Source organism: Tachypleus tridentatus, chromosome 1 (genome assembly GCF_004210375.1).
Source record: "Tachypleus tridentatus isolate NWPU-2018 chromosome 1, ASM421037v1, whole genome shotgun sequence".
In the NCBI taxonomy this organism is placed as follows: Eukaryota; Metazoa; Arthropoda; class Merostomata; order Xiphosura; family Limulidae; genus Tachypleus; species Tachypleus tridentatus.
In genome coordinates this window covers 145,633,563-145,652,985 of record NC_134825.1, presented here as the reverse complement: position 1 = coordinate 145,652,985, position 19,423 = coordinate 145,633,563, and the positions used below count along the sequence as shown (strand labels likewise).

Genomic DNA, 19,423 nt, shown 5'->3' with positions numbered 1-19,423 from the left:
AAGAAATAAAACTATTAATAGCACTTTATCATATTTTAGAGCAACTCTTAATAATATGAGATATTTCCAGATAAAGTTCAAACCATAAAAACATTTTTCTACATTTTTGCTAGTTTTTGAGATGCACATTTGGCAGTAAGTTAATATGATGAATTTAGTAACTTGCAATCACAGTAGTTGAGAAAACATTAAAGAACATAAACAAGAGACATGAAAATGCAATATTATTTATTTGAACATATAAGCCATTCATTGAAACAGAAAAACAAAAGTATACCACATTGTTAATTACTCAAAAATACTTTGCCAAATGAAACAGTAAGAAGTTTTATTTTTAAACTATCAAGTATTATTGAGAAATAAAATAATGAAAGAAAAAATGTTCAATTTAGTCAGTATAAACTTATCTGGTAATTTAAATACATTAAAAATACTTTACAGCAAATTGAGAAATGAATTTAATGCTAGAACATTTGGAGTAGCAGAAATAATTTTGTGAACGTAAATGCACAAGTCTGTTTTACTTTCTATGTATTTGGTAAGTAATAAAACAAACTAACACTGGTCAAACCTCCCTCCCTTTTTTTTTCTTTTACAGAAATACATTTACATGTAGAGCATACCACTTCCTCAGGGCAAGAGGATTTGTAAAAACATGTTACACAAAATATAATTCAAGTAATTGTAAACTATTTTTTGACTAGCATGTAAACAGTACCACAATATTCATCATTATGACAAATCAGAACTTCATATCAGTAGTTTTTATAATGAACAAAACTGACTATAACCACAATCATCTACAACTAGGGATATGATCATCAAGAATTAAAGTACACGTTTTATTACATTCACAATAAATATGAAATGTTGTTTCTAAAATAACATGTACATCAACAGTAGCAAGCACTGTTTTGTAGAAAATTAGTACTGCAGGTACTTCACACACACACATGTATACCACCAGCATTACTCTGTACAACAGAATATACACATCACTGAATGATCCAACAGATACAAATACAGTTGAGTACATAGTAAAATGAGAATAATTTTCTTGTTTTCTCTACTGAATTACAATAATAATTGAATATGTAATTGTACAGAAGTATAGCAACATATTACAACACATTTAAATGCCATCAAAGTAATAATCGCATATGAATATAATAGCTTTGTTATCTAACAGTCATATTCTTGTTTTGACAATTAAGATAACCATTCAGGTCCTGGTAGTGGATTTTCACATTCAATAACATATTTGACGTTTTAATACAAGGTTATCAATGACCTGAGATGCTCAAATTTTAATACGAATATTAACTATTATTTAGAATGTCACCAGCAATGGGTAGATTATATCAATGTACATCACATATACACCTACACTAAGTGATTATATTCAATCATAAAATGTGGATATTACATTCTGGTTATACCGCTCTGTTAAGTTCAGTTAGGCTTTCAAAAAATTCAATAAAAACATGACCTTAAACTTTATTTTAATTTACCCAACTAAGTTAAGATTTCAACAAAACTGTCTCATTTATTTTTTTTTAATACTTACAAATACAAAACTTGTAATATTACATAAAATAACTTTTGTACATACAAGAAATGCAAACAGTTAAATTCAGTTTCACTGTCTTATGATTTATTACATAAATATTTAGAAGTATTTGTAATTGAAAATAAAATATTATTTATTATTTTTGTGTGTGTTTCTATTTTTCAAATTCCAAGGAAGTGTAAAAAATTACTGATGACAGTTATGATATATAGTTGGAATTTAGAATTTAATAATTGCTATTTGTTCTATTTAAGAAATTTTACCCCAATCAGGATGCTAAACTTTAAACCTCACCTGGCCATTCAACTGAATACCAGAAATATCTTTGGAAAGATTATCATGTAACATATATTGTTCCTACAATAAACAAGGTATTGTAACACAGTAGAGTTAAAGGCAATATGGTAAGGCCTTAAGCAGCAAACTACAGGCCACCTCAGCAATGCACTAAAAGAAATACACAACAGCATGTATTACATTACAATTAAAATGTGTTTTAAATTTACAAGCTACTTTTTAACAAAGCACACTTATAAAACTTCTTACCATTTTATATTATTTACTTTAAGTCTTCTTTTGGCTTGTACAAAAAAGTTTTTTTACATTTATCAAATCATTACATCATTATCCTAACTTCAAATGATGTCTGTAGGTTACCAAGATTTACTTATAATTGTTCAAATTTTGAACAAAAGAATTTCACAAGCACTAAACATACCTTTCACTGATCTCCTTATTCAACTTTTGATGCTAGAAATTTTCATTAGTATGTGCTGTTTGAGTATCTAAAACCAATATATTTAGGTAATTGATGTGTTACCAAGTAATTTTGTTACTACACTTTATATTTTATGTACATTGGTAGTCCAAAACATATTTTTCTATGTATTTATACAGGTGTTTTTATTTTTATAATGAATGTTTCAGTGTCCTTTATAATATATGTGTAGGTGTTGTGATGGTCACTACTAATGAAAAGGACAGATAAATGCCTTAACGTAAAAATAACTTAGGCAGGTTAATATTAGTGGCATTATATTATCACATATAAAACCAAAGAGTTAGATTTTTACAAAGCAAAAAACAAAACAAAAACTTGTATATTTATGTACACAGCAATTTTTTGTTTTATCAAATATGATGAAGTAGAAAGATCAGCAAAAAATGAGATGTAATAAAAATCTGAAAAAAAATAGCAAATATAGGAGATAATAAGACTACTGTGGCTCACATGTACACAAGTTAACTGAAAGAAAATACAGAAATAAGAAGTTTGGAATGATTCATGGAAAATCCAAATTATTTTGGGGGAAGTAAAATAGTGTACAAAAGTGTTTTAACATGGAACTTGCTTCAAAAACATAAGGTTCCTTGTTGTATTACATAATTACTAATATTATTGTTCAAATTATGATGTGCTGCATACTTTACACTTTAGTGTCTTTTTGTAAATTTTAGTACAATTCTCCAAAGTAATATGGTGTTACTACAATACTTCTGTCATGAAATATCACTGAATGAATAATAAAATACATGATCTAGTTACTTGAAATAACTATAAATTGGAGATCCCCAGAAAAGTATTTTGTAATTCTTGTCATTAAAAACACATTTGGGTTTGTGAATCAAGACAGATTACTGATTGTTTAACTTTAAAAAGAGATGCAATTTGAATGTTACAATATTATTTTCAGTATTATGTGCCAAACATTTGCAGTAACCATATGTATTAGTCATTAAATAAATTATTTTGTAAAAATTGTTAACCATAACTACTCATTTGTAAGAAATAAACTGATACTGATAAACAGTTCTATGCCAGTAACAAACATACATTTAACATTCTTTCTTAGACAGTCACATTTTGCTGATGTACAAAACGGACAGATTAGTGGATTCATAAGCTTGATCAGTATCACAATAAATTACATTTCAAAACATCCTTACTATGAATGAGAGAAATAATGAAAAGAAATTACCACCATACAATGTGAATCATCTGCTCAAGAATGAAATAAAGTTTTGATCTCAACATATGCCTTTTCAGTACAAAGTATATTTAAAATGGTTTTGCAAAAATTCCTAATACTTTGATAAGAACTAAATGTGAGAAAACAGTCTAAGAGAGACATTTTTTAGTTCAATGTAAAATCAGGATTAAAAAAATATTAATATATTCAATGCTCAGCATAATAATAAAAAAAAACAACTGGAAGTCAACATACTGACAGAAATTTGTAAGTATGATCAAATATCCACATATTGACAAAGCAAAAGTTTATGGTAGTTTAATTCTGAGTGAACTTTGAATTTCCTTTTTGTACTTAAATTTGTGCAATTATAGATTAATTTGAAAATCAGATACTTGTACAATTAAAGTATAACTCACCAGAAAGAACAGCTGGAGCAATGAGTAAAGTATTTACTGCAAGATCATTTCAAAACTACTCTTGTAACAGACCTTAAGTATATTCATTAATTTTGCTTGTACAGTATCTTTCATTTTTTAGTTCTGTTGCAAAATATGGTCATAAACATAATTTATATTCTTAAGGTCAAAACCAACTCGCAGAATTTAAAGTTGTGTATGAAGGCAGTGAACTTCTAATTGACTTATGAAAACAGTTGAAAACAATACTGGAAAATTATGTATAAAATAAAACATGATATGCCATTAAAGCTGCTGATTCACTAAATTGTGAAAAAAAATACAAAAGTCTAAGTCCAAAATTCTAGCTGTGAAAGTCCTTATCTGAAGTCTCAATTGATTTCTATACTAAAATAATAATTATTTTTTCAATAATGAAAAATAAAAGAAGAGTTATTTCACTACTAATTTTTACATACAGGATAATGAGCAATAAATCTTACTGTGTAGCATCACTGCCAAGTTATAAAATTATAATACTGGGTTTTCTCGTAAAATGAAATGTGAAGTAAAATAATTCACTTGGTTAGATATATTCTAAATGAAACCTTTATTAACTTGAGCCCTAATTATTAGGTGATTTAATTCCAGTGAGAACTATTCAGTTGTTACAAAGAAAGATATAAACATCAAATAAACTCTCACCCAACTTAAAGGAGAACATGATAATTATCAAAATTTCTACAAGTCTCACATCTAAGGAACCAAATAAAAAAAGGATCATGTCCATTTCTCACTGTGTATAACAATACAAGCTGGATTATATTTACAAATTTATGTATATGTATATTGTTATAAAAAAACTGAACTGCTGAGATCTATAATTTCAAACACACTGCTTTGTGTACAAAAATAAACATGAAAGCTACTGCTGCATATTAATATTACTATATATATATAACAAATATGCAGGTCACTAATAATTATATCTTAAAACAATTTTATATAAATTATTACATCAGTGAAAACTACATAGTGTTTAAATTGAAATAGGTGTAAATGTATAAGAGCACAGATAAAAAAGAAAGTGTATACTGAATCTTGGGAAATGCTTCATGCAGCAAGTTTCTGATACTAATGCAGTTAGTACTTGGTATGGAAGACTGAAAAGCAGTAGTAAAATTCTGAAATTACTGGATCAATTGTTGGGTTTGCATTTTTAAACCTTATGGTGTACTCTTTCAGGGGAGAAAAAATCCTCTAACTAATTTTTAGTATTTCTTAGGTTTAACTATCAATTTATGCAGTTCTGCAAAATATTCTGACACATTTTCACACATTCAGGTAAGCTTAGTTCTTGAAAAAAAAAAAATTAAATGATTAAGAGTAAAATGATTGGTTTTTGTTGCTTCAAATAACAGAAAAGAAATATCACAATGAATATAATTTATATGACAGTTCTAGTGAACTTTATAAGCTAGAGAACAATGGTTATCAAAATGTGTTTGCATCAACTTTACAAGACACAGAATGCAGAATCATAGTGTTCTTTTCCCTAAAGTTAATATCAGTAAAACTTAAATATTTCAGAAAAATGAATGAAATAACCAGAAAACACTGTCCAAACTTAACAAATATCCTTCTCAACCTTGCATCTATGCCTATGAAACTTAAAGATAAATTATTAGTGATTACAAAATCTAATATGTGAAAAACTTTTAAATATACAATTATTCAAACAAAACATAATTATGTTTTTTCCTCTCAATTTCTAATTTTTATCAGCTAGCTAAATATTTCATCAAATTAACATTATTTTTAAAATACTTGCATTAATGTTAAACTGATTTATTAAATGGAGAAACACCTAAATCTGAGTGCTGTTTAAGTTGTCTGAATTACAACAATATATTGTTTTTCTGTTGTTTTTTTTTAATACCATAAAAAGAGTATAGTTGAAACTCAAATCAACAGCAATTTTAGTTTGGAGTACCACTTAGTAACTAAACTACAAGATACATTTTGTGTATCTAGTTTTTAGTTCTGCTTACAAAATAATTAATTTCAGAGTTGTAGTTACTAAGCAAATTGTTTAAAGTTGAGTAAGATGTTCTTATTAAATTTTATATCTAACCCTATATTCAATACTATAATATTTTCAGTAATTTTTATGTTATTATAGATGAAACTTCTTATTTCTGTGTTCAACATTTCAGACAAAATAGCTGGTACACTTATATTTTTCACCTGGTTTATAAAAGGTACATAAACAAATTTCCTGCATATTAGTTTGGTGAAATACTTTAGACACATACAATTATATGACACTCACAATCAACAACGATTCCAATTGTTATTAATGGTTCTAGAGAAAAAACAAAAGAACATTGACAGCTATGATAGGAAGTGAATGTATCAAAAAGGACATGTTTTTGTAATTTTTAAAATAGAGAATATTAAAGAAACTTGAGGGTATACATTGTTTTTAGGCTGTCAACCAAACAACATTAGTATAAAGCTTTCAAAATACTTTTGAAACATTAAGAACTGACTAGAATATAGCTAAATTAAGGTCCTTCACACAATCTTGTCCATAGCAACCTTCCTTCCTGTCTATATAGTGTAGACATACATGAAAAGGATAAAGCTAGAATATTTAGAAGCATGAACACTTCAAACTCCTTGAGGCTTGCTTTTGGTGGTATCATATGCACGGATCACTTCAGACTACAAATATAACACAGTTAATTCAGATTAGTAATATTCAAGACAAATGGCAAATTTCGTAAGTAATATTTAAACATGTTATTAAATTAGCATAAATGTTCAATGTCTGTATATTAACAAATGAAAATTCAGTAGTGAAAACAACAGTTAATCCTGTAAGCCAAGTAAACCACCCTAGAAACCTGCATCATTGACTTAGTAATCAAATACATTATTTATATATATATATATATATATATATATGCATAATAATTATACTGTTCAAAAGAAATTTTAGTTGTAAAGTAATAAAGCTTATATTACATATAATTTACAAATAACAAGGGACCTATGGTACCAGGACAACAGCCAACATGGCAACACTCAATTTTTCAACAATATTACCAGTTGACAGACAACTTGGTGACAAACCAGTTGGCAACAATATTATCACTTACTGACAGACTCACTGACATAGCAATATTTTTTTAATGTACCAGCAGTATTGCAGATAGTAGGCTAGGCGAGTGCTTATGGCTAGCTCAACTTTTTGGCAACCCTATAACTTTTTTACTGTATAAATCATTATTAGGACTAATAATGTTGTAGAGGGATGACATAACAAATTTAACAAAATGGTGAACAAGAAAAGAGTGTTGATGTTTTCACTGATGAACAAAATACAAAAGGAGCAGCACGACACTGAAGCTACTGTACTCTGTATAGATATTGGTCAGCAAAACTTACACAAAAAGACTGTAATAAAAAATAAACGAATGTGCAATGTGGTTACACACTATCAAGAATTCTAGGGCAATGCTCAGATTCTACTCTGTCTCGGCAGCTTGGAGTTATACATATACAATTAGACATCTCAATCTTCTAACTTTTTTTTCAAGAGAAAACAACTACAGAGGTCTTAACCTGCATCATATAACTACCTTTCCATCTCAAGTATCATTCTAGTATCCTTCCTCAGAACTCTTTCAAATGTATAGATGTAAGAGCATTGTTATATAGTTACTTAAAGACATGGTTTCAAAGGATGCTCTGCTATTACATAATCTGTAAATTTACATGTTCAAGATGTAGCCATGGTTATGTGGGCTCTATAGTTTGTTGAGTTCAACAATTAAAAATGTGCAAAATACTCGATATGAAACTGATATCATTCCTACATCCCAAGATTTCATTATACTAGGAAGTGTGCAGACTGAAAGAATGCTAAGAACAAAAGAAAGTCTGCAGATTCATTAATTTTACCCAGAACTGAATATCAATCAATCAGCTTCATCTTCATTTCTAAAATGTTTCTGTAAACTACTATAATATTTTAAGTTAACAGTATCTCAACATAACAACAGAATTTGTCATTTGTATGACTCTTTTATCTTTTAACTCTCTCAAAATGGGCTCGATTGATTTGATCGGCCATGTGACCTCTTTGTACTTAATTAAAATCTTTTTACATTTAATGTTTCTTACTTCCAATATAGTGTGTATATCTACACAAAATTTCTCAGTCTTTTAATTAACATTATAAATCTTTCACATATAAAAAAATCATATATTTTACAAAGTATTTTTAATAAAATAAAATAAAGATTTGTACATAAATATATTAAGTATTTGTTTTAAGTAGTCCATCTGCAAAGTAATTTTCATGTTAAAATTAAAAATACTTTTCCATACCTCAAGAATCTCAAATTTTCTTTGTGCAATCCCTAAACCCTCCTAAATGTATTTTAAATATTTTTTTCAGTAAAACTTTATAGCTTATCTGTTATTTTCTCTATCCGATCTTAAAACAGAATCAGTCAATTTGACCAATCTTGTAGCCACAAATAATTAAATTACCTTTTTCTTTCTAGAATGAGTTCAGGTTGTAACAAGAAACTACATTTGTTTATCCTATGGAGCTCTAAGGTTTTAACAATATACATTTATTTATTATTATATGTCATCATTTTATGGTCCTTTGAACTGTATTTACCAAGTTGTAAATCATTGTAGCTCATGTTATTCCATCAAATTACATCACTCACAAGCTACTACAAGCTGCTTATCTGCATGCACCATGAAATATATTTATTATATAATTGTTGCTATATATTTTACTTAATCTAATCTAAACTGACCTAAAAAAGATATATATTTCTACATTTTAGTTACTTTTATAATTTATATAAAGAATAAAGATGAAAAGCAAGAAATAAAATATGTAGCCAATCTTCAATTGTTGATGACAGTTAAACCCAAACTTTTAATACTAATCATTGTATTGAACTTAATAATTTTTATTCAATTAATTAATGCACCAAACAATACAAACCAATAACATGCAAAAAGTAAACAAATTCCCTTATCTATCAAACTTTTTCTGGGTTTCTAACTACGTCACAAGAGTCATTACAAACTCATCCACGCTAGCTGTTAACTTTTGTCATAGGAATGATGTAAAATTGACATTTAACCATTCAGAAAATAATGTTATACAATACATCATTGGATAGATGAAAACCTTGACTTTATATTGGCTATAGGTGATATATAATTGAACATAGAGCATGTGGCAGGAGAGGCCTGATTTTCTATTCAATAGCTCTGTAACCAAACAAAGTTGAAGACTACAATTAATGTGGTTTACCTGAGCAATGATGATTTATGTTTAATTTCATAATTTTTTTAGAGTTGGTGGATAAAATAAGGATGATGACATACCAAGGGAAAATGTGTCACTAAGGGAAATTCAGGATTTTTTTCAAATATTGCTTTGTAGAATTAAAAACTTAAAACTTAAATACTTTTAAAATATGAATTATTAGTTAAGATTTTATGTTATTCTAATTATTATAACACAAACCAAAAGTAGTTTAATAAAACTATGAATGTAAGACACTAAAACTTTGTGTTGTGCAGTAAATATAACTGGGTGGATAGGGCTAATTTAACCAAATCATTATTGTTAATTAAATTAACACATTTTTTTATCTCCTAAAGTATGCAGAATATCATTCTAAAAATAAATCTAGTCACCTGCAGCAAAACTCCAAATGGCCTTACTAAAAAGTATACAAAAAACTTAAGGCCTCAGACATTGTGTAAACATTATTTCCTCAAGCTGCAAGTCCTTAATTAGACTCTCCTAAATAGACATGGAGTCAAAGTGGATTGATATAATAACTGAAGTGCCTCATGGGTCAGTTTCAGGACCTTTGCTTTTTCTGATTTACATAAATGGCAAATATGAAGGAATGGTCAATAAATTACTTAAATTTGCATATGATATTTCCTCTGGACGTTGTAGAGACAGTAAATTTAAGTGACTTTGAGAGAACTTTTGATAACTAAATGAATGATAAGGGCTGGTTTTAAGATTTTTATTTGATTTACTTTTTTAATTTATAAATCTCATAGTTTTAGTTTAGTTTCAAAGATGAGACAGCAAGATGAACTAAAAAGTCTCTTAACTCTCAGTCTTCCTAAACATTATGTATAACCATGGCTTTGACAGTGATTATATACAGATATACTTTTGATCAGATCCCAAAAGTGATGCATTTCAACCCAGTGGAAACACAATGAGAAAGTAAGTAATACTGAAATGGACAAACTATTACTTTCACCCGAAGAAGTTCATAAAACAACATTCCTGGCTCGGAATGTTGAGACCAGGTGTGCCTTACTCAATCAAAGTAACAGAAAACATATAATTTGGAATTATGAACATTCATCCTCATTACCCAACCAAGTGAACAAGGAGCATTTTACTTGCCCATGAAATTATGGAGAAGATGTGAAACACTGTGCTCAACTAAGGAAATAGGATGGGACTACTTTCCATTCAGAATTATGAGGAGATGATGGACCTCTTTCCATAAACAATAATATGAAACTGGCATTGATCAGAGAGAATGGCCATGCACACCCAAACCAGAAAACAAGTATCAAATCTGAACCAGTATTAACGAGTAGATTCACACAGAGGCTGATGCCACTCTTACTTACATCTGGGAAAAATATCTAGAGACAAAGTAGGAGGGCCCCCAACCTTCCCCTTTTCTCCAAGAGTGGAGGAACATACTCTAACACTCTAAACGACTATAAATCAGTTGTGGTAAGAACATCCTAGCTCTACTAGTAAAATCTGGGGGGTAATACACATTAGAAAGTCCTGAAACAGTGCCATAGGTGAACCAAATACCCTAATTTTCTTAATTTTTTTAAACAAACCAACTCCGATTTATTCAATTCAATGATCTGCAGAATTTCCTTTAGTTTTAAACATGATAATCCAAAAGTGGCATTCCATGAAATTATGCTAATATCATCAGGTAAGCACCTAGGTGATCTTAAGGAATATCTCATTTATACAGAACCTGTTGCAACTGGTAGTAAGAATAAGTAAACTTGTTGCTAGTGATGAATTATTGTTAAAATTGCACCTGTCTGAACAAGACTCTCCACAGAGTAGGATCCAGTGAAAACAAGATGTAAGGGACCCTGAAAATAGGGACAAGATGATGAAAAAAGTACCTCCTCCTCCTTACAATCCAGCAGATGTTAAAACAACCATGGGGATAATGAAAATCTCCCATAAAAAGCTGTTATATCATATAAAGAATGCGAAATAAAGGCATTGGGAGAAGTCTGAATACCGGCCCAAAAAACGTCTCCCATTGGATAAATGAAATGGACCTTAAAAGACATAAATGTGCTGAATCTACTGAGATGTAACCCAGAAGATTCCTCACATGTAAAGACCAGAATATGCAATATGTATATTTGTAAATCCACCTATAAGGAAATGGGGAAAACCTTGGGAACTGGAAAATCCCAACAAATGCAGAGTCCAGACTATCACCATGAAAGGAGGTAAAGAGAGTCATATAACATCTCCAGGCCTGACAGGCCAAAACAAATAGTCTGATTAAATTTATTTGCAGAGCAGTAAAATAGACAGTAAAAGCATTGTGGAGAGAGATGTATCCCCTTCCATGATCGCCAGATATGTAGCAAAAAAGGACTTATCAGGGTACAGAAGGACCTAAGAGAAGAAACAAAGATGCCAATAACTCCAACTTGTTATCCCTATATCAGCAGCCAAAAATATTTATAGAGGGAAATGTAATAAACGGTACATGAGGTTGAAAACTCAAATGGCTGTCAAGAAAAGACATGTAATACCACCCTAATATTCTGGTTAAAAAATTGAAAAAGCCATTTGGGAATAATGCTGGATAGCATTGGGGAAATCTAAAACCTTTAGATGTTTAGAATAACTAAGAATGTTTGAAAAATTTGTCTAACTTAAACAACAGACAAATCTAGACCAAAATGAAGACCAGATCAAAACAGGATGTGGTGGACATATTTGGTAAAGTGGATACAAACTCCTTCCGAGTCACATCATATGCAACTTTATACACTAAACCACAATGAGTTTGGAAAAGTCTTGATGTACGATGTGAAATGAAGATGCCTGCCTCAAGAAAGATAGCCAAGTGATTAATTGACAAAAAGAAGTATGTTTTTGATCCAAATAGGACTCATGAGAAGCCAACTTAGTAAAAAAAAAAAAAGTATCAGAAAAAGTCCAACCCAGGATGAACAAAAAGGTAACTTCAGAAGTCTCAGGAAACAAGTGCCTGCTATTGGCTGAATGTATATCTTTATATCCCAAAAGATCAAAACACGGATAGCCTCAACTGAAAGTGATCCTCCCGACTGTAGAGAGACGCTAGATAACAAAGGAGGAATAGGGGAGGTAAAAGCTGTCACGTGGACAACAGTAATACAAGAATTCATATCTGCAAATATAATGTCTAATTTGTATATACATATGTATAAAGGAAATTATAATTAAACAGAAATTAACAAGGAAACAGTGCAAAAATTGCAATTTGTAATGGAATGGCACGCAACACTTCATCAGAGAAAACCATTTCCAATGCTTTGTTGAGAAATAGTGATTACATTATCTAAATGAGGTGCCTTATATACAGTACCAGGAAAAAATGCACTGATGAGAGTGGAAGAATTTGAAAATTAAATATTACCAAGGGCATTTAAGTGGAGTAGAAAAGACTGGAGCATGCACAGCTAATGGGTAGATAGGTAAAGTCAATATCAAAGAATATTAATAAATGGTAAGTGCATTTCAGAAGTAGCCTTATTTAATGAAGATCAGATATTAACATATAATACCATTTTACAATACAGTTTCAATAAATCTGTGAGCATCAACAGCTCTAGGAATGATAAAATAAAAACATACATATATCTTACATAAATCATATCAGTTGTTTTAAGATCTATATACTTCTCAACACTTGTGTCAATTTCTTTACAATACTTAGCATTGTGTGGATGATACCACACACCTTCTTATTCAGCTAACTTGATGATGTAACTGATATATTTCAGAACAATAAAATAATTTTACCTGAGGTACAACACCATGTTCTTCCTGGGAGAAGGCAAATCCATCTAAATGTAATAAAATATTTTCAATAAATAAAATACATTTCTACTATATCCAGCTCTTGGAATATGTTAAATGTTATGGGATATCCATGATATATGCAAATTCTCACAATGTTACAAGTGAAAATACATACATGCCACTTGTACTAATACTACAATCATTTTCTTTCACTTGCTTCTTAATGCTTTAAATTATAGTACACTATAAATAAATATTTTAGAAAACAGTAATAAATCAAGCTTTTTCTTTTTTCACTGGTGCATATAACAAATTCAGTAAAATTAAAATGCATGACATCACGTTTGTAACCTCACAAACAACTGAAGTAACTACTAAAATCTCATACTGAATAGTAAATAAAACTATTGTGTGTGATCTTATTATTAGCGTGATTCATCATGAAAATAACCACATACAGAATAAAAAATGGTGTAGTTTAAACATATAGTTTCCCTGGTTACAAGGCAAAATATGAGCCCCCTTTTTATGTCAACTGTTCAATTAAATAATAAAGGGCAAAATAAAAAATACAGTTTTGATAATTGAAAAGAGAACAAAAACTGGAAGCAACATACCTATGCCACTCAATACACACTGATGAACTACTTTTTCCACATTTTAACAGTTCGTATTAGTATTATTAAGCATATTGGCCCAAGTCATAATGCAAATCAAATGGATTTTCAACTCTGCAAAGTCACCAACATCAGTATGAATTTATCTAAATACCCAAAACTGCTAAGATAATCCACTTTATATTTCTCTATAAATTAAATGAACCATCTCATCTGGTGGCTGGTTTGATAGCACTCATCAAGCCAACAATTTAATCACATGCTTTAATAGATATTTAGGAACTTATAACTTAAAATTGAGAATGTTTTTTTTTTTTCATTACTGTTATAAGATCACATTAATGGATAAAGTAATTTCAAATTTGTGTACTGTTCATGATTTAGTGTACATTAGTCTATGTAAGAATGGTAAATATCTTAATGGTAAATATTCTAATAAGTCTGTGAGTCACATGCAAAATTCTATGATACTGTGACAATTTGAACATAATAGAGTCAAATTTGGGGAATAGTGGACTATAAAGATGCAGCCCAAAGGTGTGAAGCTGGTAAATGTTCCCAAGGATGTCATGATTAACCAAGAGTAAACCCCATGAAAAAACTAGAATGTTGAGACCACTTCTTCAATAGAATATGGATTAGTTGAGATAGGTGGTCTGCCATCAAGATATAAGATCTTGGCAAATGATATGCAAGAAGATCAACCTGATGTGAATGAATCCAGAGTGGTATGTCTAATACCTGATGATGAAGGAGCCTGTAACAGGAGCCTCTTGAATGAATGGTACAAGAAACAACTATATATGAGATTAAGTAAAACATGACCAAGTGAATTACAAGCAGGGGGCAAAAAACAGAAACATTCCCAAAGAATGAAGAGAGGATTGAGCCTGAGAATGTAGAGGAAATACACGATCAGCAACAAAACATCAGATGTTCTGCTCTCAACAGAGAGGACAGTGCCGAAGAACAAAGAAAGTCTGCGTGAAAGGCAATAAGCAAGTTCAAGAAGTTGTTTGAGCATGGTCCAATCACCAAAAGTAGAGATGCACACAAAGAAGAAAACAGGTACCAAGAATGAAAACAATGGGTATGAAGGTCCTGACTTGAAGATACATTAGTGCTTTCTCTCAGAAATTTTATTTGTTTGAATTTTGCAAAAAGCTACTTAATAGCTATATGTACTATCCACCAAAAAATTTGGAAAAAGTAGAATAAAAAGAAGGCATCTAGTCTACATCACCAACTCTTGGGCTACTCTTTTACCAACAAACAGTGGGAGTGAGTCACATAATAATGCCCTCTTGGCTGAAAGGGCGATCACGTTCAGTGACAAGGATTCAAACCCACAACAAGTAGATTGCAAGTCAAGCACCCTAACCAGCAGGTCATACTTAGCTTGGCAAAGGAATGAGGGTTCTAGCAAAATAACCTCTCATATAAGAATAGAATAAGAAGAAGTTTAAAACCTGGTGACTATATATGGCATAGTTAATAGGTGAAGATAACTATATTCAGTTGAGAAAAGAAACTTCCAACAGTACTAAACATTAAATGGGTGTGAGAAAAGACACAGATCCAAGGATAAGTTACCCCTCCCCCTAAATGAGTGAAGGAAGGAAGGAAGAGGAAACATTAAAAAAAGAACTAACAAAAAAGAAATACCAGCCTCAGACCATGATTATGGCAAGTGTAGGCCCAACAATGCCAAGGAATATAAGAGGGGCCAATTCTGAGTCAAATAGAAAAACCAAAAATAGTATAAACTATGAAAAGGAGGCACAAATAGAGAAAACAACGGTAAGACAGGATGAAAAAGACCACAGGTCAGGTTGGAGAGAGGTGAAAAAAAATGAGAAGAGAAGAACAGAAAGGAAAGAGAATGAGGTGGGGGAAAGGAAAGCAACTACTGACAGAAAGCGAGACCAACTACATGGAAAAAGATACATATCAAAAAACACATGAAACTGTCACTGATAATAAATGTTATGAACTTGTCCATCAGTACAGGAAAGACAAGAAAAGGATAATGTCTGGAATTCAGAATGGGAAGTTGAGAAAGAGAAAAATCTAGACAAGGTATAAAAGCAGAGTGCAAGATCAAGAAAGAGAAAAACATAACCTGGGAAGATATCAAGAACAAAAGTATTATGACAGCATTTCAAGTCATCAGCAAGAAAGAAACACCAGAGAAGACATCTGGGCAAAGAGAGGATGCTGGACAAAAAACATTGAAACAAGGAGAAGAAAGAGTTACAGGAAAATGGAAAATAAACCAACCTAATGAGTACAACAGTAAGGAGATAAATAATGGCAGGATAACCAGAAATGAAACAGACTAAACAGAGAAGAAAACAAATGCCTACAGAATACATAAGATACATGAAGAAGTGCATCAGATAAAAGGTAGAAGAAGGAAATGGAATATGGAAGGGTAGAGAGAAGATGATGAAAAACACTAAAAGATAAAAAAAAAATTAAAATGAAAGTTCAATTAAAATGCAAGTCTCATGAAATTCAACAAAGATTCAAGATTTTAAACATGTCTGGTCAATAAGTTGCCAAGGGAGATGTTGCAAATGGTATGTTGCCCCCTTACTAGTTGATGGTTTTCTTGGATTACAACACTATCATGCAGTAAAGCAATTCACATTAGATCATGTGAGACTGGTGTAAATTACTTCAAAGCTAATGGCATGCAAATGTCTAAGGCAGATGTGTGGAAAAGATAACTCAACTGTGTGAGGTGTTGTATAATAAATCTTGGAATTTATAAATATACTCTACTCCAACACAACAAAAGTTAACAGTTATAATATATATTACATTACAAATAGGCTAATAAATCTCAAATGAAAACACGAATTCATAAATAAATTCCAAGGGTATTAGCATTACACAAGATACTTCTGAATTTGCAGGTAAGAACCTTTACAACAAAATCTGGCAGCTAAATTACTTCAAATATTAGGCATTACAGAACAAAGAGTGAAGGTCTTTATTTTCTCCTACCAAATAAATTAAACAAAATTCGAATATTATACAATTGCCAGTGTATTTATAATTTCTATCATAAATTACATATTAGCAGAGGTCAAACCAGATTATACATCAAGAATGTTTTACACAATATTAGAAGCATCAAGCAGATCTTGTACAACAGTTTCATTAACAATTAACAGCACTTATTATTGTTTCTAATACCATTAAGAGAAGAATACTGGTTAACAGTTTTCAGTGACAAATACATTGAACATGAATAACAATAGCTTAATGCACTGATTAATTTGGAGCCTGTGATAATCTATAATCCAAATTTATGATTTAATACCATCTCTAATACTGATTAAAAATCTGAGTAACTTTGGAACCTAGTATAGTTCATATATGTTTCATATTTAACATTACAATGGATCAAAAATATTACAAAGCTCATGCAAATACTAACCATGTGACCGAGTTCACGATAACCAGCTTAGAACATTTTTTGTTGATTGGTATCTTAAGCAAGAGTATTTTGAATTTTTAATATTTTCTTTTTAATTTACTTTAGATTTTAAAATAATATCTGTTTATTAACTAAAGTGAATAACTCTGTAATATATGTACATATATGATATACGTTAATCATCTGAGATAACTTTAAAAAACAACCTAAATCTGTCTAATAAACCATTCACACACTTGATTTACAACATCAGTTTAAAGACAACAAAATAACTACATTTACTAACATAACAAAAGAATCTTGAGAAACAACCTCACTATATTATTTGTACCTTTTACATAGGCAACTATGGTTAACATTTCAGTTTTAAAATGACATCTCCAAATAGTTGAGGAAATAACTGAAACAACACATCAATGTAATTTTAATAAGTATTCTATGAGAAATTAAATAAAATAAGCTTGTGACAATCAACTAAAACACACTTTTTTCTTTTTTTTTATTATTACAATACTTACGTTGTAGTTCAACTTCCAGAGGAACATGGGTAGTAGTTCGTTTGAACACATTTTTTAATAAGCGAGCTGTTTCTGTCAGCCTATGATAACATAAAAAAGAAAGGCAAAATTAAACCTACAATTACTACCTTTATTTACAACTTTACTATATTCATAACTGAATCATCTGATAATATTCAGTTTTTGGAATTATTAACTGGACACAAAATTAAGGGAAGAGAAAACCAGTGACAGTGTAACAAGAAAATTTGTATGGTTTGCAAGTTTTACCAATACTTTCTTTACAGTTAGTTTTCAATAACAGCAGAAAATAGTTTCTATATTACATATTTTAATTTATTTTTAATTATATGATTATATGTATGTGTGTATATATATACATATATATATATATATATATATACACACACACACACTTATTAAAATTAGTTTGCTCTCTTAGTTTAATATCTAAATTTACAGCTATCTTATATGTTTTAAGATGGCCAAACCACGATATATTATTTATATTATGTCTGAAAATAATTTTACCAGAAAGGGTATTAAACTGATGAACCAATGCATTCTAACTGTTATAAGTTTTGTTTTATGACTTTGCACATTCTGATCTATATATGTAGCTTGCTTTTATCAGAAATTACTGATAAAAATGCACATTTGCAAAGTCATCAATGTTTACGTAACTGACAAATAATAAGAACAGCTGTATAAGAGAGGAGTATTCTTCTAGAGTTTGTAGCTACATTAAACTGATGGATGAAATGTGCTTAGAATATATTTTTGTAGAATGCTGATACAATAAAAAATTACAATAAAACTATTATTTATATTAAATGAACTACTTACAAATATATGGATTCATACATGGATTTATATTTTTAATGTACAGGTTCTTTGTTCAATCCTCAGACAAGTTTATTTTTGTATTATTCATGATTCATCTGTGTTTTTGCACATGTAATATATTGTTAAGGATGGTGAATTTTCACATTTCATGCTTGACCAAATGTTTCTAATTTTAAAGGATCAAAAAAAGGTATACAAAATAAAGGTAGGGCAGGCTAAGAAAGATACATAGAAAGTTGTCCATCATGTCAACTATAACCAACTGCATACCAAGTGAAAAAGATGGCAAAACTTACTCTCACAAAATTTTAAATAAACGTTGTATTTAATAATAACACAAGGCAAATAATGTTCTATAACTATTATAATTTCACTGACTTTCTAATAACAGCATAAGAGCCTTAAAACAACTCCCTAAGATTTTTGATCTTAACATTGTAAAGGAATATTTCAAATTTCAAACTGAAATCAAAATATACAACATTCTGTACTTAAAATATCATTACATAACATATCATTTAATAGATTAAAACTTCCTCTTTCGGTCGGTTATAAATGATATAAAATACCAAAAAGAATTACTGGCAATTTGTGAAAGAGCATGTGTTTCAGGTAGGCATGGCAAGTGGTGTCTGACTCTCACAAGTTTATGCCTCCATAAACAATGCAAATTAAAAGTTAGAAAAAAATTATACTTTTCTTTAGTTATATTTACATTATAATGAGTAATTTACTTCAGAGAGGGATAATCAAATAAATTACAGAATGGGTGAGACCTATAGAATAAATGTCAAAATTCTCATGTAAGGAGAGACTGAGGATTTATTTAAGTATCTCCTTTAAAATTTAAGAAATTAAAACTTATATTAAAGTCTGATTTATTGCCTGGAATTTGATGCTAAATT

General features: G+C 29.8%; 1 protein-coding gene across 12 annotated transcripts in view; it reads right to left on the bottom strand.

Moving 5' to 3' along the window:
• Positions 1–213: 213 nt before the first annotated feature.
• The window catches only part of ATP8A (ATPase phospholipid transporting 8A1), a 241,640-nt gene continuing 222,430 nt past the window's right edge, over positions 214–19,423 (bottom strand). For all 12 annotated transcript variants that reach the window (XR_013014406.1, XM_076456687.1, XM_076456679.1 and 9 more), the window contains 3 exons: positions 17,673–17,752; positions 13,090–13,133; positions 214–6,665 (listed from right to left, as the gene is read on the bottom strand). Coding sequence is in view for 11 of the 12 variants with exons in the window: in XM_076456687.1 (XP_076312802.1) it covers positions 6,612–6,665; positions 13,090–13,133; positions 17,673–17,752 (178 nt within the window). In the remaining variant the exon portion in view is untranslated. The remainder of the gene's footprint in view (positions 6,666–13,089; positions 13,134–17,672; positions 17,753–19,423) is intronic.